A 20,571-nucleotide genomic window follows, 5' to 3' on the forward strand; every position below is an offset into this window, starting at 1 on the left:
CCCGAGCCCGCCAGCCCCACCATTGGCCTGGACAAGAAGACTCGCCGAAAGTTCCTGGACCTGGGGTAAGGGGAGGAGGGGCCAGAACGCAGGGCCTGGAGCTGTTGGGGTGAGGGGGTGTCACAGGGACAACCCTGCCCCACTCCCCCCTGCCCTCCCCACAGGGTCACCTTACGCCGAGCGTCCACTAGCAAGAGGAAGGAGAAGGGAAGCAACCGCCTGTCCATGGGCAGCAGGTAAGAGGAGCCCACAGCGCCCTCTGCAGCTCCCGTGGCCAGCCCTCCACTCGACGCCCACACCCACGCGGGCCGCTGTCTCTGCAGGGAGTCGGTGGAGGGATCCGGCAGGTCAGGAGGCTCTCCGTTCCTGCCCTTCTCCTGGTTCACAGACAGTGGCAAGGGCTCTGCGTCCTCCGGCAGCACCACGTCCCCCGCCTGCTCCCCCAAGCACGAGGGCTTCAGCCCCAAGAAGTCGGCTTCCCAGGTAAGGCCGTGACTTCCTTGTCCTCCCACGGCCCCCGGACTCAGATGACACGAGGCCGTCCGTCACATTTGGCTTGGGCTGGCCTTCAGGCACTCCGGGAGTCCATTTGTCAGGCATGGCGCCATCCGTGGGCCCTGACTGTGTGTGTCCTCTGCGTTCGTTCATTCACTCGTTCGCGTCTTGAGTTCGCTCGTTGATTCATTCACTGTGTCAGCCATGCCACGGCAGTACCGAACGCCGTGCTTCCCCTGCTGTTCTCCAGCTGCGGCTTCCCCCATTCCTGCCGCTGTTAGCCCTGCCCAGTGCAGCCCCCCTCCTGAGTTAGGAGCGGGACCACTTGCTTAGTCAGGTGGGGCCGGGGGCACAGAGGTGAACAGGCCCCCAACCTCACGCTCTGAAAACACACAGCCTCATGAGAGGAGTGAGACCAAGGAGCAGAAGCAGCGATGAGCACCCGTGCACGTTCAGACAGCCCTCCGCAGTCTACAGAGGGCTCAGGGAAGTGGGGGCGGGGCAGCTGGCACACTCATCCCCGTTGTACAGATGAGCAAATGAAGGCCCGGAGAGAAGGGACTGGCCCGCGGACACACACAGATTAGTTGCAAAGCTCTGTGACTCCAGTCCAATGCTGGTTTTGTGGTTCTGTTCTTTTTTGTCTTTTTCTAAGTATTATTATGACTTTTTTGAGATGCGGTCTCACTGTGTTGACCGGGCTGGTCTCCAGTGATCCTCCTGCCTTGGCCTCCCAGAGTGCTGGGATTACAGGCGTGAGCCACCACATCCAGCTTTGGTTGTGTTCCTTATGTGCAGCTGGGGCAGAAGAAAATCAGAAAGCGAGGAATTCAGAGAAGAGCGAGTCCCTTCTGACCTGGGACTTCCTTCCTGCCTCCCACCCTGCACACCCTGCCTCCATACCTCCCTTTCTTCCCTCCCTCGTGCTGGGCCCTGAGGATACCGTGGTGAACAAGATAGCCCAGGCCTTCATAGAATTTATGAGTTCTATGGTCCAGCGAGGATAAAGACCTCTACTCAGGCACTTGTGAGCTGGGTGCCAGGGACCAGGTGGGAGGCACCTAGCAGGGACACCTGACCCAGCTTGGGGGAGTCCTAGTAGACTACCTGTAGGAAGCCACATGTAGCCCGAGGCCTCCTCCACTTCCACTAACTCCTCTGCCTGGCTTAGTTCCAGCCCCATGTCCTCCAGATGGCTGCCTGCCCTCCCGGAGAGTCAAGGCTAGAGTCCCTGTGTCCTGTGTGCCCACGCAGCCCCCGGCTCGTGCACAGGCGGCATTGAGCAGTTCCTGGTGCCTAGTCCAGGGCTTCATGGGGATGGGGATGCTGGGCTGGGGGGGGTCTCTCCTCAGTGGCATGCATCCCTTCCCGTCTAGGAATCCACCCTGAGTGACGACTCCACGCCCCCCAGCTGCAGTCCCAAGATCCCGAGCGGGCCCCGGCAGGAGACGAAATGTTCCTACCCTTACCACACACTGTCCCAATCTTCGGATGAGGTGAGCCAGCTGGCCCACGGGCTGGGCTGAGGTGTGCAGACCCTGGGCCAGGCCTCACCTCTCCCGCCCTGGTCTTTATTCACCCAGTTCCTCGATGACCCGCTCCCCACCGTCCAGCACTGGACCAGCCAGCAGGTGGGCCAGTGGCTGCACAGCCTCAACCTGGAGCAGTACGCTGCTGAATTTGCGGCCCGGCAGGTGGATGGCCCGCAGCTCCTGCAGCTGGATGGAAGCAAACTGAAGGTGGGTCTGCACGGGAGGGCCGCGGCTCTGCAACCGTTGAGGCTTGGGAGCCCTCATCCCGACCTTTCACCCTCAGCCCGGCCTCCAGGCTGACTCTTTCACTCCATCTGTGGCCGCTGCCCTGACGCCTGACCTCTGACTTCTAGGCAAGGTCCTCGGTCTAACCTTTGTGTTGCAGCATGTGCTTGGGGGAAGGGATGGTGAGGACAGTCCCCCAGGAAGTCTCTGGAAGCGAGAAGGGGCCTCGGCCACTGACTAGTTGTGTGACCCTGGGCAAGTCACTCCCCATCTCTGGTCTCAGGGTCATGCGAAGACGGGAACCCTGAGTGGAGGAAAGGGAGCCAAGCACCGGGGCAGGGGACAAGAGGCCAGCTGCCCTCAACCCTGGTCTGCGCCAAGCACGCCCGCTGCACATTCTCGCCCTGAGGATTCCCACCCAGGGTGGCAGCTACAAGATCCTGAGTGGGCCCTGGCGGGAGGCCAAGTGTTCCCGCCCCTACCACATGCTGTCCCAGCGTGGGAGTGTCCACGGCAGGGGATGCTCACAGAGCTCCCCAGAGAGCACACCTGGGCCAAAGCACGTGTGGGCAGGGGCTGGCGGACCGGAGGGTCCTGAAACACTCTTCCTCACTGGGGTTCCTCCCCAGAGCCTGGGGCTCAGCAACTCGCATGACCGGGCGCTGGTGAAGCGGAAGTTGAAGGAGCTGGCGGCGGCTGCCGAGAAGGAGCGCAAGGCCCAGGAGAAGGCCGCACGGCAGCGGGAGAAGCTCCTGCGTCGGGAGCAGGAGGCCAAGAAGAGCTAGAGCGGGAGGTGCTGAGCTGGCAGCGCCGGGCATGGGCCGCAGCAGGAGGCTGGGCCTGGGCACCACGCTTGGGCTGGCCTGGCCCCACACTCTTGGGGAGACACGCCCTCTCTCACCCTGTCCTTGTCGAGACCCAGGGACCCTGGAGAGGGAGACCCCCGGGGAGAGGGCCTAGTAATAAATCCTGTTCCGAGGACTTGTTTGGCACAGCGTTCCTGGGGGAGGTGGCAGATGAGGGGCAGAGGGCAGAGAGGCCAGGGCTGGAGCAAGTCTGAGAGCCCAGAAGGGCTGGGTCAGGCTGACCCTCTGCCCTCAGGCCCAGGCTGGGCTGGGTGGAAGTGAGCTAGGATGCCTGCCTGCCACAGGCCAGCGAGGGCGGCCGGCGTCCCAGGGCTCAGAGAGCAGCTCGGCAGGAGTAGGTGTGAGCACTGTCCCTCTCCATTCTCCGAGGTGGCTGTGTGGTGGGAGCTCTGTCCTGCTTCCCAGGGAGGCCGGTGGGCAAGTCACACTCAGGGTAGACTCCTCAACGGGAGGAGAGCAGAGAAAGCAGCACGGGGCAAGCACAGTCTTTGTAAGAACTTAGGAGAAGGAAGGGAGGACGAACAGCTCCCCCCCCCCCCCCCGCCCGTCCTGTGGGGCCCAGTGGGTGGCATGACGTCCACCCAGGCCTGCCCCAAAGGGGCCCATTTAGGGCCTGGTCTTTGACCCGCTTTCAGCCAGGACCGATTCTCCTGCTGCTCCCTCAGAGGGCACCTGAGTCCTCTCTGGGGGCAGAGCAGACCTGGGATACTCCCACGAGGCCTAGGTGATACATAGGCTAGCCAGGCAGAGGGGCAAAATCTGGGGTTCTCTGGAAGCTGCTGGACTGGCAGGACTCATCAGCCCTCCCTCACCTGCCCTGGCCATCGTCGGGGCCCCCTTGGGCTCCAGAACTGGCAGGCTGGGCAGGCTCAAGTTTTCTGAGCTGCAACGAGGGCCAGGGTCAGATCCCCAACCAGGGGGAGTCTATCAACCTGTGGGTGGCATCTGTCCTTTTTAGGGAACGTCTAGGGAGGTGGTTTCTGGTGTGGTGCTGGCCAGCAGCCAGTGCAGCTTCTGGGTCACTGAACAGAGTTACCTGTGGGGCTGGGGGCTTTTGAGTAGAATCTCCCCCCCACCTCCCACTATCTGCCTGGAGCAGTGGACAGGACCCAGTGCATGTGACTTCCCCTCATTCCTGACCAGGGGCTGTGGCTTATGGCCAGGGCCCTGTCCCTGGGTGGGACCCAACCCTTCTGCCCCTCGGCCATCTGTGCTGGGAGAGGGGCTTCCAAGGGAAACTGAGGTACAGGGTCGCCGGCACCATCTGGGCCTGGTGGAGGGACCAGTGGGAGATTGGAAGGCACCCACGCCCGTTAAGCTGTTGGGAGCTAGAGTGGGTGTCCAGCTGCATGTGAAGGGGGGAGGCAGTTCTCAATTTATTTCAATAAACACTTATGATGTGCCAGTGACCAGAATTGCTGTCTGCTCCAGCTGGGGGCTCGGACTGGGTCACAGGACTGTGCTGGGGCCTGAGTGTGGTGGAACAACAGGTTTGTCACGGGGCACTGGGCTGTCAGACATTCTGAATAAATAGCTTTGCCTAGTGTTTTACTCACAGTCCCAAGCTGGGCTGATGTCCCAAGCACAGCACGTGTTGGTCACAGGGTACCGTGAGTCTGTGTGTGAGTGCATGTGTGGGTCTCCCTCTCCCAGAAAAGCAGCCAGGCCACAGTCTCATTCAATCTCCTCTTTACTGTGGGTGTCACCCTCACCGTCACAGCTACTGGGAGGGCACACAGCTTTAACCCCTTGTGTGCCAAGGGGCTGGTTGGGGGGCATTCAGGGTTATAAAACTAGCTATATACATAGAGTGTCTGAGGGAGAAAGCCACCCTGAGCACACGTATCTGGGCAGTGGGGGCTGGGTCTGGAGCTCAGGCAGGACTGAGAGGGCGTGTGGAGGGCAGGTGGGTGTGTGCATGTGAGGACATGCTGGGGAAAGGCTAAGAGATGGCACAACCGTCACCAAGGCCTCGAGCAGCTTGGCTGGGCGGGAGACCTCTGGGTCTTCCCAGGTTTAGGGGTGAGCCCTAGCTACGACCTTCTGCCTCCCCTGCCAACCTGGACCTGGAAGTCCAGAGTGGAGGGAGAGGCTGCAGGCCTCCGACAGGGGTCAAGGGGATACCACCTTTCTCTACTCACGCCCCAGATTGGCAGGCCACCGGCCCCTTCCTAGCAGTGCCAGCATACCAGAGCCAGGGTGCCTGTGTGGGCTGGGGACTAAGGCAAGCGGGGGCATCCACTGGGAAGGCCAGGGCTGTAGAAGGTGCTAGGGGGACTCAGGACCCTGGCAGCAAAGGGTCAGCCCTGGTCTCAGAGAGGTGGGCCATGGGAAAATGTTTCCGGGACACCCCATCAGGGTGGAGATATCCCCAACCCACAGGCATCGCCCACAGAGACTGGACACCAGCGAGACTGCCGAGGGGGTCTCCACAGAGACAGATTGGCACTTAGGGACCACCACAGACCAGTCACTGTGGTGATTTCCATAGAGATGGGACCTGGTCATCAGGGAGCACCCACCCTCCACCCCCTCTTGGAGATGGGGAGGGTCACCGTGGTGGCCGGACCCGGAGACAGCAGTCCATCTGCTCGGTGGCCCCTAGCTGACACGGTACGTGGATGTGTTCTTGGGTTCCGTGCTGGGCACGCACCAGTCGCCGGCCTCCTGGATGGTCTGGTAGTGGCGCCATGCTGACTTGTTGTAGACGGGCAGGCGCTCCACCGAGTCCGTGGACAGGGCCTGAGGAGCTGTGGGTCAGCCTCTCCCCCTTCCCTGCACCCAACCCACTCCTCAGCAGGCCACCCCACCCTGGGGCGGGCTGCGTGCCAGCCCACATACCCCACCCCAGGTCAGTCAGCCCAGCCACCAGACACTGGCTGAGACCATTACCCCAGCCTGGAAAGACCTACAAAAGGGCAGTCCCTTCTGTGTCCCGCTCCTGCCTGTTCAAGAAAGTTGCTCCCTTGAAGGGTCAGGGAGGGATGGGAGGAGGCAAGGCTGTGTGACCCTGAACGAGGTCACCAACTCTGGGAGTCTATCTTCCCCTCTGAGCTGAATGACAAGACTAAGGGTCCCCCTCTCTTCCTTCCGGGCCTGACAAGTCCAGGGCCTCCAGAAAGGGGCCGTTCACTGTGACTCCCTGAAATTCCCTGCCACGCTGTGTGTGTCTGGAGTCGGGGCTATTCAGGTTGAGGACCCGTGGCTCTGCTGCCTCTGAGCCTGGAGCCAGGAAAGGACTGGCGGGGTGGGCAGGCCAACAGAGGGCGACCCTGGCCGGGCCCCTCAGCTGTCCTGCAGGGCTCTGCAGGCCAGGCCTCACCTTGAGATAGATGACCGCATCGGTCCCGAAGCCCTCCATGGAGAAGAGTTGCAGGTCTCCCTGGAAGTACTTGGCGTAGAGGCGGGAAATGGGGAGCCCATAGCCAAAGCCAGCCTGAAGCGGGCAGGAAGGCACCAATGGGGAGGAGGCCGGCAGGGACTGATGTGTGAGGGGCGGGTGTGGAGCAGGGGCTGTGCAGGGGGTCTCCGAGCTGGGGTGGGGAGAGAGACCCTGGGGCAAGAAGTGGGGGGTGGGGGAACAGAGGAGTCACGTGGGGAGAGAAGGCTGGAGGCGGGAGGAGCCTGGGGTTGGGCAGGTTCTGGGCTCCTCTGAGGCTCAAGTTCGGGATGTGCTGGTAGGTTGAACAATGCCAAGAGAAAGGTAGTAATTGGGGTGGGGGAGGAGAGGGGAGCAGAAGGATAGACGAGGGGGACAGAGAGACACCGCCAGGGAGACATGGAATGGGCTCAGACTTGGGGAGGCGCCCAGCACCATACAAGCCACACGGGAGTGAAATGCACGGAGATGAGGAAGCGAGACGGACAGAGAGATCTTCAGGAGGTGGGAGGGGGACTGGAGTGAGGCCAGCTCACCAGTGGGGTCCCTCCGGTGCCAGGCTGAGGGGTGGGTGCTGTGGAGTACATGTAGCTGAAGAGTCGCTCGATCTTCCTCAAGGGGACACCCCCACCTCGGTCGCTCATCTGGGGCAGATGGGACGTGTTGGGGACTTGCGAGCTCGGTTTCCCATCCCCTCACACCCCTGACCTTCTCGTGGTCTTCCCCACCCCCAGAACATACTCACCACGTGGGAGAAAAAGAAAGCCCACCTCCCAGCAGGAGGAAGGTCCCCACCCCACTGGTCCCTGGTCCTCAAGGTCAAGGGTCACATACTTTGATGGACAGATCTTCCTCGCCCAAGGCCACCATGACCTTGATGGGCGGGAGAACGAGACTGGATTCATGGCTTTCCACGGTGGCCCGCATGGCATTCTGCAGAAGGGAAGAGGTCAGAGACGTGTGGGAGAAGCCAGCCCTGACCACATGCCCCGCGGAGGACCAGCCCAGCCTCCTCACCTTGAAGAGCTCAAAAAGCATGTGGTAGAGGTGCGAGGGGACGTAGACCATGTGGATCGGCTGCTGGGAGTTGGCTGCTGCAAGGAAGGTCAAGGCCAAGGAAATTGTCAAGCGGTCATTACTTAACCACCTTACCCAAAGTGGGAGCCTTGTGGCCGTTTTCCCTTCTTCATTTAGGGACAGACCTCCCTCCCCCAATGATGTAACCCAGCACACAGCTGTCCAGCCAGGAACTCAAGCCTCCTTTGAGCTGGGGTAGCCGGGCGACTGATGGAAGCAATGTGTTCAACTCCTGGGCCTCACTTACATTCCTGCTCGCCTCCTCCAGGCTGAAACTGAGATAAGGGGTGGGCAGCAGCTCTGACCACCTCACCCAGGGGCTGGCAAGAGGGAAACTGTATGCTCTTTCTCTCTCTCTTTCCCTCGCTCCGTCTCTGTCTGTATCTCTGTGTGTCTCTGTCTCTCTCTGAGTCAGGGTCTCACTCTGTTGCCCAGGCTGGAGGGCAGTGGCATGATCACAGCTCACCTCAGACTCTACCTCCCGGGCTCAGGTGATCCTTTCACTTCAGCCCTCTGAATAGGTGGGACTACAGATGCGTGCTACCACATCTGCCTAGTTTTTAAATTTTTTGTAGAGATGAGGTCTCACCATGTTGCCCAGGCTGGTCTCTAACTCCTGGCCTCAAGCGATCCTCCCACCTCAGCCTCCCAAAGTGTTGGGATTATTGGTGTGAGCCACTGCACCTGGCCTGGAAACCTCTCTTAAGTAAGCCATCATGTTGGCATTTTGGAAGGCAGCAAAGCTGACACGCCACTCCTCCTTATCCTTTTGAGTCACCATATTTTATTTCCTTTCTGTCATCATGATCTGAAATGATCCTCCTTATTTATTCATTCATTGGTTAAAGGCTGCATTCTGCCAACCTCCCCAATACCAAGAATATAAACTCCATGAGAACAGGGACCTCACCTGTCTTGTTTTCTGTTTAATAAATGTTTATCAAATGAATTAATAATAATACAATAACAGCTCTGCTTCTCCCACCTAGAAAAGTCCATTTCCTGACCCTCATCTCACCTTGCTCTCTCCTGTCCCCAACCCTGAGACCCCCCCACCCCCACCCCACACACGGCCTCACTCACCATTGATCTCCTGGATTTCCAGGTCAGGTGATGCCATGTAATACTTGTCACACAGGAGCTTGGCCATGTCGTAGGCATCTGAGAGAAGACAGTGTAGTTTAGGGCAGTTTAGGGCATGGGCAGCCTACCCTGCAGGCAGTCCCCTTGACAGGACACTGGGCATCACCAACACAAAACCCATGGGGATGTGGTCCCCACCCACTGGGGGATGGGCCGCCTTCTGGCCAGGTAAGCTTGGCGGGGTCCCCAGGGCTTCCCCGTGGGTAGGCTCACCTTTGACCACCTCAGAGACGTTGCAGTTGGGGTCGATGCTGCCAATGTGCTTGGGGTGGGCTGGGTTGGTGCTGCCATCAAAGATCAGAGCTGCGGGAGGAAGCAAGGCACTGCCAAGGGGCTGGAGCCAGGCGCTCCACCTCCACCCTGAGGCGCTCGACCTCCACCTGTAATGCCCCCGCTGCTCCAGTCTTAAAACCGCACTCTCCCCTGCCGCCCTCTCTTCTCTGACCCCACTGGCCTACCACACCTGGCTTGGGCTTTGGGCCTGTGCAGGCTGAGTCGTTTTTCTTTTCTAAGGCCTCTTCCCACCTTACATTTATTCTTTTCTTTTCGCTATAATGTTATGAGATCACTCTTACCATCTAGCTTCTGAAATTACTTGAACATGAGGAACTTGTTTAATTTATGATTGGCTACGATTTCTCAAGTCATAGTAAGTTCTCCTAGAATAAGAAACTCTCAAAAAACAAATGGTTTCTTAATGTAATGAGAGTTTTTACTAATATTAAACATGATTTAAAGACGTGACATCATTCTGTGTTTGGCAAACATTGAAAACAATACATTTTGATGCTGCCATTTTCTTTTCCACCTTGGCACCAGTCACTCCCTTTTGCGGGTCTTGAAGAGTGGCCCAGGCCCCTGCGGCTGACAACCCCCTCTGCCCGCCCCCATCCCGCCCCCGAGGCGGGCACCCACTGTGCTGGTTGATGAGCATGCGGATGGAGATTCGGCTAAGATAGAAGCGGTCCAGGAAGTACTGGACGTTCTGGTTGGAGACGGGGTCATCGCCGTAGGTGTCCTTGTATTCCAGCACACCCTGCGCCATGGTGGGCACCACGTCATTGTGCCGATTCCGGATGGTGACCAGGGCATCGGTGAACCTATGGACAGGGCAGATGTTCACCCATTCCCAGGCCCGGGACAGCCCCGGACCCTCCTCCTCTTCTGACCTGTTCTCCATGTGTCTTCATTCACCCCGCCCTTTCCAACCTGACGGACACACGACGCCCTCCCGCTCCTCCCAGAGTCCACCCTGAGTCTCCCGGCTGCCTGCCCGACAGCTCCCTGCTCAAAAGCCTTCAGTCTTCATCCTGGGCCTAGCCTGGCTCTCGTCCATCAGACTCAGGGCCCTCTGGGCACGGAGTCTGTGCCCCTCTGATCAGACCTGGGACTTCCTGAAGCAGAGTCTGTCTCCCCCCTCAGACCGATGTCCCTGAAGGTGGACTCTTTTCTTCCATCCTGCTGCACTTCCGCCCCTAGGGCTGTGACCCCAGGTGCCTGTCACCTTCCGTCCCCATCCAGGGACCCCACTCACTGATTCAGGGTACGATGGTCCTCAGGGTCCTTATCCAGAAATTCCATGATGTCCAGGAGGCTCTGGACATACCTGTGGGGGTGGGGAGGAGGGAGCACAGCCTCGACTTGGGTCCAGGCCAGGCCCCCCGCCCCCCCTTGGCTGGGCCTCACTCTCGCCGGCTCCTGCGTGGGCACCGCACAGGGCTGTACCTGCTGACAAGCCTCATCACTATTTTTCTCTATCCATTTCATTTGTACGTGAGTCTCCCTGACAACCCAGTCAGTTATGCAAGAAAACCTCGAATTTCTTGGTCCCCCTTATAGCGCCTTTGCTTTGGAATCCTAGAATAGTCATCTTGGGAGGGGCTTGGAGATCATCCCACCCAAGAGGCCTCCCAGATCAGGAGACGGAGGCTGAGGCTGGGGGTAGGGAGACTTGACCAAGCGCCTGCAGAGGGAGAAGGTGGGAGATGCCTCAGCCTCCCAAGCTTCACAGAAACAGCTCCTGAAATTCCTCCCACAGGGCTGTTGTTGCATCCAAGGGGCCAGCACAGGCTTCTCCTGGAGTGACCCCTGAGCTTGGATGGCCTGGGCCAGGCACCTGCCTAGGCAACAGGGCTTCGAAGAGGAGGGTGGAAGCACCCGGGGGTAGGTGGGCCTGCCCAGCTCAGTCTCCAGGTGGCGCTGGGGCCCCTGGAGAGCCCAGAGAGGCTCACACCGCTCTGAAGGCTCAGCAGGAGTGGGCAGCCCCCTTATCTGCAGGTCTGGGGGGAGGCTGGTTTCCCCAGGACTTCCCCAATAAATTAAAAAGAACACTGGGGAGCCTCGAATGCAGGGCCAGCAGGAGGCCAGCTTCTGCAAGGAAGTCAGGCTCACCTGTGATGGCAGATGGTGCCAACCTGAAGTCACTGTCCCCGTCCCTCTGGAGTCATGACCCCAGGTTCCCTCTAATCCGCCCGGCCTGGGGCTTGTTCTCCTGCAGAAGGCAGAAAGAGCTGAGCTTCTGTCTGGCAAACACACTTCCAGCCAGGAGGAAGGAAGGGCTGCCTAGAGCAGTAGTGGGGGCACAACGTGTCTCTAGAAAAAGCCCCACCACAGTAGGAATCATTCCCAGGTTCACAGTGCTCTGACCTTCATTGTACTCCCTAACAGGTGTGAAAGGCAGAGTCAGCTGCAGGGCTGCAGGTTCAGGGCAAAAATGAAGACTGAGTCTCCAGTGCTCCTGACATCCTACGGGTCTTGGGTCTCACCTCCACGCCTGTGTCCACACAGTGCCCTCTGTAGGAATGCCCGCCTCTGAAACCCTGCGCCTGACAGTACAGAAAAGGGTGGAAGAACTAGCCCTGGAGCTGGCTCTGCAAGAGTCCCAGACCTGGCTCTTCCTCTTGGAGCTGTGTGGCTCTAGGTCAAACTGTAGAACCTCTCTGGGCCTGAGTTCTCTCACTGGGAAATGGGGAGTTGTACACCTACTTATCACTGCTTTTTGGTGAAGATTAAATGTGATCATTAGCACAGTGCCTAGCATATAGTAAGTGCTCTGTCAGTGTTTGCTCTTAGGACTGGTGGCTCAGAAATTGCCAACAGCCAGGTGTGGCAGCACGTGCCTCTAATCCCAGCTACTAAGGAGGCTGAGGCAGGAGAATGGCTTGCACCCAGGAGTTCGAGGCTGCAGTGAGCCATGATGGCACCACTGTACCCCAGCCTGGGTGACACATGGAGAGTCTATAATCCCAGCACTTTGGGAGGCGGAGGCAAGAGGACTGCCTGAACTTAGGGGTTGGAGACCAGCCTGAGCAATATGGCGAGACCTCATCTCTACAATAAACCAAAAAAATTAGCCGGGCATGGTGGCGCATGCCTGTGGTTCCAGCAATTTGGAAGGCTGAGGCAGAAGGGTCATTGAGCCTAGCAGGTTGAGGCTGTGGTGGCCGTGAGCTTGCCACTGCTCTCTAGCCTGGGTGACTGAAAGGGAGACCCTGATTTAAAAAAAAAAGGAATTGTCAATACCGGGTGCCTCCTCTGAGCCCCCAGGCAGTACTTGACACCCTTCTACTGCTTGAGGGCTCTGAATTATACCACTGAGTCCTGGGGGGCTTTGCCCTGGGAGTTGCCCTCTTGCTGCAGGCCTAGGGCTGGCTTAGCCGGGAGCTCCCTCCCTTCCCTCCCCACCCAGGGTCTAGCACAGAGTCAGACAGAAGGATTAGTGGCTGCTGCTGGGAGTGGAGAGGGGGAGGTGGGACCCAGACAGAAGAAAAGATCAGCATCCTCCCAGAGACCCTACCCCCCCACCCTGCCACCTCAGCAGTCAATCAGAGTAGCATTTCTAAGACCTAGCCTCAGACTCCTGGTGTATAACAATAGCTGACACGGACACGGAGTCCCACATGAAGTCTTTCGTCTTCCAACACAAGAGGCTTGATGAGCAAAAGGCATTTCTCTCCTTGTCCAGACAAGGAAACTGCCCCAGAGGACAGGTAGTATGTCCCAAGCCACAGCGAAGGATGGTGATGGCTGGGGTTCAAACCCAGGTCTGTCGGACTCTTAGTCCACACCATGTGGCCGACTGCTCACCATCTATACTGGCCCTGACAGTGGTGCTGCTGACAGCAATGGCAGCGCTTTCTGGGCACCAACTGCCAGCCCACCCTGTGCGTACCTGCTCCCCAACTTCAGCCTCCACAATCGCCCGGTGAGGTGGCTACTACTGCTGGACCCATTTTACAGATGGGGAAGTTAACATGCAGAGTTGGATTTCTTCCTCCCAGGCCTGTGTGTCTCCAAATCCCTTGTTCCCTAAGTGTGCCCAGGAGAGAGTTTCCCACTCACAGGATTCTTACAGCGAGAAGGGATTTGGAGGGAAAGCCTGTAGGTGTGCACCACTAGGGGCAGGAAAGAGAGGAGACCAGCTGCAGAGTGCGGCGTTGGCACCCCTTCCCTTGACTTGGGGGGCAAACAGGGAAGTAGGGGTTGCAGTTAGGAGGCTGCGTCACTCCCTGACTTTGCTGGGCTGGTGGTGGGTGGGGGTGGGCAGGGTCAGAGTCCCAGCTGCCGGCCCCGCCCCCTTTGTGGCTGCTCGAGGAACCCTACAGGGCAGAAAAGGGGCCGGTCACGTGGCCGCTGAAGTGGAGCAAAGGGCACCAGGAAGGAGTGACAATGGGCAGTGCCAGCCGCAGGCTGTTTCCTGGTGAAGCAGGGTTTGGAATCCCTGCCTGCCTGACTCCCTCACAGGGCTTCGGGGCAGAGGGCCGGGCTGCTCTCGGAATGGAAGGAGAGGACCAGAAGGATCTTTCCAGGGGTCTGGGCCCTGCCCTGAAACCCCCAGGGGCTTGGCGTACTAAGATGCCATCCTAGCTGGCTCGGTAGCTCAGCCTATAATCCCGCGCCTTTGGGAGGCTGAGGTGAGTGGATTGCCTGAGCCCGCGGGTTCGAGACCTGCCTGGGCAGCAAGACCTCATCTCTACAATCAATCAAAAAATCAGCCGGGCGTGGTAGCGCGTGCCTGTAGTTCCAGTTACGTGGAAGGCTGAGGCGGAAGGATCGCCGGAGCCCAACAGGTCGAGGCTGCGGTGGCCGGGAGCGGCCACTGCACTCCAGTCTGGGCGAAAGAGTGAGACTCCAACTCAAAAAAAGAAAAAAAAGATGCTGTCCTTGGGCCAGGTCTGGGTCCCAAAGGGAGACACTGGGATGGGGACAGAGCTGTGCTGGCTCCTGGACTGCCCCCCACCCACGTGGGGCCAGAGAGAGAACTGGGCTTAGGTGCAGGTCTGAAAGCAGTGGTGAGTGAAAGGCACTTCCAGGTGGAGCAGGCAGTGACCCTACCATGACCAGGGGAAGGCAGAGGTCTCTGGGTCTGCTGACTTCCGACCTCTGCAGTAAACAGGACTGCCAGGACTCCTTTGTGAGATCTGGAGTGGCCCAACCCCGTCCGAGGTCATGGAGCCAGTCTGGAGCCCCGGATTTTGAGGGGGTGGGGGCACGGGGGGAGGGTTGAATGCAGACTGAGCTGGTAGGGGTGTGGTGATGGGGCTGGGAGGAGGGGGAGGCTGAGGGAGGGGAGGCAGGCCCTGCCAGCCTGTGTGGGAGCAGAGGGAGCCTGAGCCCGTGGCCAGGTGTGTAAGTCTGGCTGTGACGTGTGCATGCCTGTGGGTGTGTCCGAGGGTGTGCATCACGTACTAGTGTCCACAGCTGCTGGGGATGAGGGTGTGAACAAGGCGATGGGTGTGTGAGGAGGGCGACTCACTGCACTGAGGGGACAGGTGGTTGCATCCTGCACCTGGAGCCCCCGAGCCAGGCAGGTCTGGGGTCGGCTGCTGGCTGTGCCTTAAAGAGGCCACCAAGCCCCTCAGGTTCCCATCTGCAAAATGGGGTTCACAGCACTAAGCACCTTGTGGGATGGGGTGTGGATGAAACGCAAGGGTTCAGTGGGTCTGCGCCCAGGAGAGGGATCCCGGCTCAGGTCCCGCCAGGCACAGCTGAGGGGTCTGATGCATGATCTGGCTGAAGCCCGGCTGGCACGGGCAAGTCCTGGGCCCAGAGCCACTCCCTCTGCAGCTGTGATTCTTCCCAAGGGCAAGGCCTGGCTCCCCCAGGTGGGGGTGGGACGCCCAACAGGCAGGGCTTGGGGGCCACATACCTTGCCAGGGAAGGTGCTGGCCATCTTACCTCCCACCCACAACGCCCACCAAGACTGCGAGTGACAGCAGTGACTGACTGTCATTTGATTCCACTCTGCAGCTCTTAATCCTGTGTCTTCTGGAAGCACGTCCACACCTGCAGCCCAACAACACTGGGCTGTTCAACCGTTTCTGTAAAGCGAGGCCTACTCTCCCACAGACTTGCCCACGAACTTGGAAATCTCTGACTCCACATCAATACCCCATGGCACAGCCTTCCTCCTTTCCCTTCAAGATCCCATGGCTTGAGTTCGAATTTCGGCTCTACCACCTGCTCGACCACTGGCTCCGCCACCGGCTCCACCACCAGCTCCCCGAGTGACCTCAGACAATTTTCTTCACCTCTCGGAATCTCAGTTTCTCATCTAGGAAGCAGGGTTGCTTTATAAGGTTGTTGTGAAGATCAAATGAGTTAATACAGGCAGATGCTGAGACCAATTCCTGGGACACAGCAAGCCCTCGGGTATGTTTGCTTCTGTTATCACCATTCTTTATGACTGAGAAGCCTTGCCATCATGACTTCAGTTTGGGCTGGAGGAGCTGCTGTCCAGAAGCTTGGGGACATGGCTTGTGTCCCTGGAGTTCCCCACATTTTTCACTCTGGCAGTGGCCCGTGACCCTTACACACAGAATGGATACCCATGTTACAGATGAGGAAGCTGAGGCTCTGTGGGCTTGCCAAGGAGGAAATGTCAAGCAAGCCTCAAAGTCAAGTGCGCTGACACCCAGCTTGGGGCTTTCCCCACTGTCTGGTTGCCTCCAAAACAGGGACCACTGTCCCACGTCTGTTCCGCGGAAATCATTCATCGGACTAACTTAGAAGCAGGAATTCCCAGCATGCCCACAGTGACTCTGCCTAGAACCTCTGCCCGGCCTAGAAGCCCCATGAGCCTTGCCACACGTTAACTGTTCCCATGAACACCTGCACTCCCACGGGGCACTTGTGTTTCCCAAAGGGGAGGTCTTTGCCCCTTACTCATCAGCCTCAGGACGATGGTTCTCCTGCCAGGCTCCCTGTAAGATGTCCCTCCTCTCCTGCTCACCCTGGCCACCTCCACCACCCCCATCATCCCATGGCATAGAGTTTCTCCTGGAGAAGGTGATCTCCACCCTCTCACAGACAGCCACCTCATCCCTGTCAGGAAGTCCTTCCTGCCCTCACACCTCAATCTCTCTTGCTGCAGCCGATGCCCATTCTCTTTGGGCAAGTTCTCAGCAGGCTGCCTCTTCAGTGCATGGGGATGCTTTAGCAGTCCTTTGGTCTGCTCTCCCCTAAGCTGAAAGAACACTGGGGAAGTGTTCTCTCTTGTTTAACTTCACTCCCTCCTGCTGTTACTTGACATTACTTCCAAGCTTTGAGGGAAGAATAAGTCGGGCCAGGCCTCCCATGTGCCACTGATTTTCAGGAAGGGACTCGGCGGGGGCCCACGGGAGTCATGGGCAGTTCAGCGGCCCCCGCCCTCCTCCTGCTCTCCCAGAAACACAGTGTCCAGGGAGGGGCCTGACGTCAGGGACCAGCTGGAGAGGCAGCCAGGGCAGTCAGCCGGACAGAGCCGGAGGAGGGCTGGGGGACAGATGGCACCTTCTGTCTCCACCCCACACTCCACATCACTCCGCCGCAGGAAGTGTTGGTTGGTGTGGAGGTCCCAGACCTCGGAGGGTCAGCGCACAGCAAGGGGTGACCTGGTTAGGCGACGTGAAAATCAGCTGCACGCTGCACCCTCCGCCCACCTTTGCTGTTGGCCCAGAATGCACAACCTCTACCGAGTGAGCTTCCGGTCACTCCAACCAAGCCTCTCCAGCCTCCACACCTTTTCTTTTAGCCTGGAATGCCCTTCCTAGTTCTAGGCTTGCCTAGGTACCCTGCCCCAGCCTAGTGACAAGTTGCCTCCTCTGTGTGTCCACTGCAATTTTCCCACTTCTTCTAATTCAACTGACACTCATTGTGCAGCTACTGTATACCTGGTCTCTTGTGTACAACACTGACCCCTACCAAATCTTTCTTTTGGTTTTTTTTTTTTTGAGTTGGAGCCTACTCTGTCACCCAGGCTGGAGTGCAGTGGTATGCTCACGGTCACCGCAGCCTTGACCTACTGGGCTCAGGTGATCCTTTCTGCCACAGCCTTTCAAGTAGCCGGAACTATAGGCACGTGCTAGCATACCTGGCTAATTTTTTACTTATTGTAGAGACGAAGTCTCGCCAAGTTGCCCAGGCTGGTCTTGAACCCGCAGGCTCAGGCAATCCACTCGCCTCGGGCCTCCCGAGCTCAGCCCATATTTCATTTAATTACAATAAATCACGTATACGCACATCCATGCATAGACGAAATGCTGGAAGGCCACATCTTATGACACTTTTTTTTTTTTTAGTCAGGGTCTCACTCTGTCGCCTGGGCTGGAGTACAGTGGCATGATCACAGCTCATCACAGCCTTGACCTTCTTGGTTCAGATGATCCTTCTGCCTTAGCCTCCCAAATAGCTGGGACTACAGGTGTGCACCACCACACCTGGCTAATTTTTTTGTAGAGATGAGGTCTCGTTTTGTTGTCTAGGCTGGCAAACTCCTGGCCTCAAGCAGTCCTCCCACCTTGGCCTCCCAAAGTGCTGGGATTATAGGCGTGAATCACCATGACTGGCCCTTATGAAAACATAACAGTGCTGACTTATGGGGTGAGGGGAAGTGGCTGGCATTTGCCATCTACTCTTTTGTGTTTTCCAAGAGTCAAAGTGAACCTGTTATACTTCTGCCATGAGGGGAAAAGAAAAAAAAAACCACTCCAGCCCATGTTCCTTTTAGATCTCGTTTTGATTTCTAATTTCAGTAGAATGAACTCTTCAGCAACTCACTGGTCCCTGCCACTACCTTGGCTGCCCTTGGCTCTCCTGGCCTGGGTGAGGAGCTTCATTCTCCCCTGGAGCTCACGGGCTCCCTGAGGGCAGTGGCGGCTGTCCTCCTAACCCTGGCCTGGTGTGGGGCTCCAAGCAGGTGTGGACACAGGCTCCTGCCTAAGAGGAGGAGCTGCCCCCACCACATGCCCAGAAGAGCCGGCAGGGGATTTCAGCTCAGGTGCCCCGGAGTCAGTGAGGATTAGCCACTCATACGCCCAGGGATAGAGGACACCCTTGTTGATTCATGTGACTGGCCACTGGCTAATGGTGTCCGGTTACTTCACTCGGTGAACTCTGTCAGGCCCCCTCTGACACTTTTGGTCTTTGCCCCTCCAGAGCTCTCCGGGGAGGGACCTTGCCATCCCTGTTCCGATTTGACTGTTTTCCAACCTCCAAAACAATCTGTCTGGCAGTCTGATTACATAATTTGTTCCAAGCATTGCTCCTTGTTTTTCTGTTTCTCCAAAAGTTACCCCAAGTCAATGCTGCCTAACGGGGCTGGTGGCTAAGGCTGACTTGGGCTTTTGGCCATGAAAATTATGCTTTTCTGGATGGCTCCAAGAGTTTTTAGAGTTTCCAGAGAAAGGAGGGCAATGGGAAGGGAACTGTCCCCCAGACGCAGAGGCTAGAAGCTTGATCTCAGTCCCTGCTCTAGCCTGGCTTCCTTGGAACTCCTGGGTGACCCCCCCACCAGCCTCTCAGGGATCCAGTGCTTCCCTCTGTACCCCCTAAGTCTGCTGGGAGCCTGGAGCCTCCACCCCTGAGCCCCGGGGACACCTGGCGATGGAGCGGAAGGCACAGGGCCCGGGCCGGGGTCTCACCAGCTCTGCACCAGCTGCACGGAAGGCGTACTCAGTACCCGGTCAGGAAGCAAGTTGATCTCCTTCATGATGTTAGCCAGGCGCACGGGCAGCTCCTGCCTGAGGAAGGTGAACGAGGTCTTCTCGCAGGCATTGCTGGACCCTGGGGAGGGAGAGGGGTGAGCTCACGGAGCCATAGTCCAGGGAAGCCAGTGGAGTCTCCAGGGTCAGGTCAGCTAAACCTTCATGGACTGGGGGTACTGGGAAAGGGACCCACCCACACCGCAAGGCGCCTCCTCCCCTGCAGTGCTCAAACGCCCCCCAGCCCCCGCACCAGCCTGCCAGATATTCAGGGGTGACATCTTCTCTCCATTTCCAGTTGAACCCCGCTTGCCTTTAGCCACAGGGGGCAGTGCCACTCCTGAGCCCACCTGGAGTCACCTCTGGTCTAAATCACCTCACTTCTCTTCCCTCCCAGCAGACACTTGCTTTGGGGGGTTGATGGCAGGGGGCGAGGAGCCTAGGAAATCCATTTTTACTCAGGAGCCAGACCTAGACCACCTCAGCCGCAGGGGTCCAGTGTGTCGCTGGTCCAGCCCACCTCACCCAGGCTAGTCTGAACACCCACTGTGGAGCTGCCCTTGTATTAATGCCTGTCTGTGAGGCAAACTGGGCACCAGGATGAGAGTCCAAATGCCTTGGGCCTTGGTCTGGCTTCAAGATGAAGACAGGTGGAGGAAGGATGAGGCTGCGGCCCACAGGCAGGAGACCTGGGTTCTAGACTAGGTTCTGTTTCCCACTCTGTCACCCAGCGCATGTCACCATCCTTCTGAAGGTTTTGTTTCCCCCATCGTACAAGTTGACCTGACTCTAACTACGAGTTCCTCACAGCTGGGACGCTTCTGTAGTTAGGAGCCATTTCGGGGGGATAGCTGCTGGGGGCTGGGACTGGGTAAAGGAGGCTTTTCTACATGGGAGAAGCTCAAGGCTCAAGGAGGGCAGGGGCACAGGCAGACAAGTCCTGGAACAGGTGCCCTATGTCTCTGCTGCCACCTCCCTGCCATTGTCCCATCAGTGACGCAGCTGCAACCCAAGCCAGGCACTACCAACTCAACTTCTTGAGAGACTAGCCCCGGCCCCCAACCCTCAGCTGGCACCTTGGAAATGCTGTGTAGACAGACTGGGCCCACACGATGCCTGTTTCAGGGGCCACGTTGGCACAGCCTCTCTCCTTCCCCACAGCCACCCCCAGAATCCTGGTGGTGGGTGATCCCGATCTAGGAGCCCGGGGGGACAGCCAAGGAAGGGCACAGCCACCTGACTCCACCTCATGGTGCCTGGGGCCCCTGCCCAGCTGGTGACAGGCTGCCAGACAGAAAAGATTTGATCTTCAAGCGTCCTTGCCCACTGGGGCAGCTGGGGTCCCGCCCGTTCCGTGGGTAGAGGTCCACTAGTCTCTTCTGTTGACACCCTACTCCGAGGGACCTTCCCCAGCTGTACCCCCCTTGCTTTCCCTCACTCTCGGCCCCAGGAGTGTCTGACCCTTCGTGGGGAGTCTCCTTCTCTGCCTCCCAACCTTGCTTACTGCTCCTGCTAGCATGTCCCTCTGTCCCCTCTTCTCGGTGTCATCGGGACACCTCCCATCGACTCGTGAGTGCCTGGACACCGCCAGCTCCTAGCATCGCAGCCTCGCAGTCCCTTCCTCTCCAAGACCCTCGCCGAGCCCGGGAAGGAACCCCGGGGCCCCTTTCCCCGAGAACGTACCGTCCAGAGCCCCGGAGGGCCCAGCCTCCCCGTTAACCCCTTCCCGCCTGTCCCCTTCCAGGCCAACCCCCCCACCGCCCGGCATTCGGGGCCTCTCCTCCCCTGCGTGCCCCCCAGTGCTCCGGGTGCCCCCTCCGCACCCTCGGGGGCCGCCGCGGCCAGCCGCCCCCCCGCCCACGCCTCACCGAAGTCCAGAAACTGCTTCATGGACA

The 20,571-nt window shown here is 58.6% G+C and overlaps 2 protein-coding genes across 6 annotated transcripts in view; one reads left to right on the top strand and one right to left on the bottom strand.

Annotated features, from left to right (window-relative positions):
* The window catches only part of SAMD14 (sterile alpha motif domain containing 14), a 13,461-nt gene extending 10,228 nt beyond the window's left edge, over positions 1-3,233 (top strand). Inside the window, exons 4-10 of one of the 2 annotated variants that reach the window (XM_008070084.2) lie at positions 1-65; positions 165-236; positions 324-483; positions 1,750-1,829; positions 1,871-1,991; positions 2,079-2,234; positions 2,882-3,233. The exon at positions 1-65 is cut by the window's left edge and continues 1 nt beyond it. In XM_008070084.2, coding sequence (XP_008068275.1) covers positions 1-65; positions 165-236; positions 324-483; positions 1,750-1,829; positions 1,871-1,991; positions 2,079-2,234; positions 2,882-3,037 — 810 coding nt within the window. In that variant the 3' untranslated portion in view covers positions 3,038-3,233. The remainder of the gene's footprint in view (positions 66-164; positions 237-323; positions 484-1,749; positions 1,830-1,870; positions 1,992-2,078; positions 2,235-2,881) is intronic. The other variant, XM_008070089.2, reaches the window with a different exon arrangement.
* Positions 3,234-4,790: 1,557 nt separating this feature from the next.
* The window catches only part of PDK2 (pyruvate dehydrogenase kinase 2), a 16,546-nt gene continuing 765 nt past the window's right edge, over positions 4,791-20,571 (bottom strand). The window contains exons 1-11 of one of the 4 annotated variants that reach the window (XM_008070107.1): positions 20,545-20,565; positions 18,617-18,758; positions 10,252-10,323; positions 9,633-9,817; positions 8,931-9,020; positions 8,658-8,735; positions 7,515-7,591; positions 7,332-7,430; positions 7,034-7,141; positions 6,441-6,554; positions 4,791-5,860 (exon numbers count right to left, since the gene is read on the bottom strand). In XM_008070107.1, the coding sequence (XP_008068298.1) occupies positions 5,720-5,860; positions 6,441-6,554; positions 7,034-7,141; positions 7,332-7,430; positions 7,515-7,591; positions 8,658-8,735; positions 8,931-9,020; positions 9,633-9,817; positions 10,252-10,323; positions 18,617-18,684 (1,032 nt within the window). In that variant the 5' untranslated portion in view covers positions 18,685-18,758; positions 20,545-20,565 and the 3' untranslated portion in view covers positions 4,791-5,719. Of the gene's footprint in view, positions 5,861-6,440; positions 6,555-7,033; positions 7,142-7,331; positions 7,431-7,514; positions 7,592-8,657; positions 8,736-8,930; positions 9,021-9,632; positions 9,818-10,251; positions 10,324-18,616; positions 18,759-20,171; positions 20,252-20,544; positions 20,566-20,571 lie in introns of those variants that run through there. The other 3 variants (XM_008070114.1, XM_021718246.1, XM_008070118.1) reach the window with 3 other exon arrangements.

Source organism: Carlito syrichta, unplaced genomic scaffold (assembly GCF_000164805.1).
Source record: "Carlito syrichta isolate Samal-C Ts95f unplaced genomic scaffold, Tarsius_syrichta-2.0.1 Scaffold111540, whole genome shotgun sequence".
Taxonomy (NCBI): domain Eukaryota; kingdom Metazoa; phylum Chordata; class Mammalia; order Primates; family Tarsiidae; genus Carlito; species Carlito syrichta.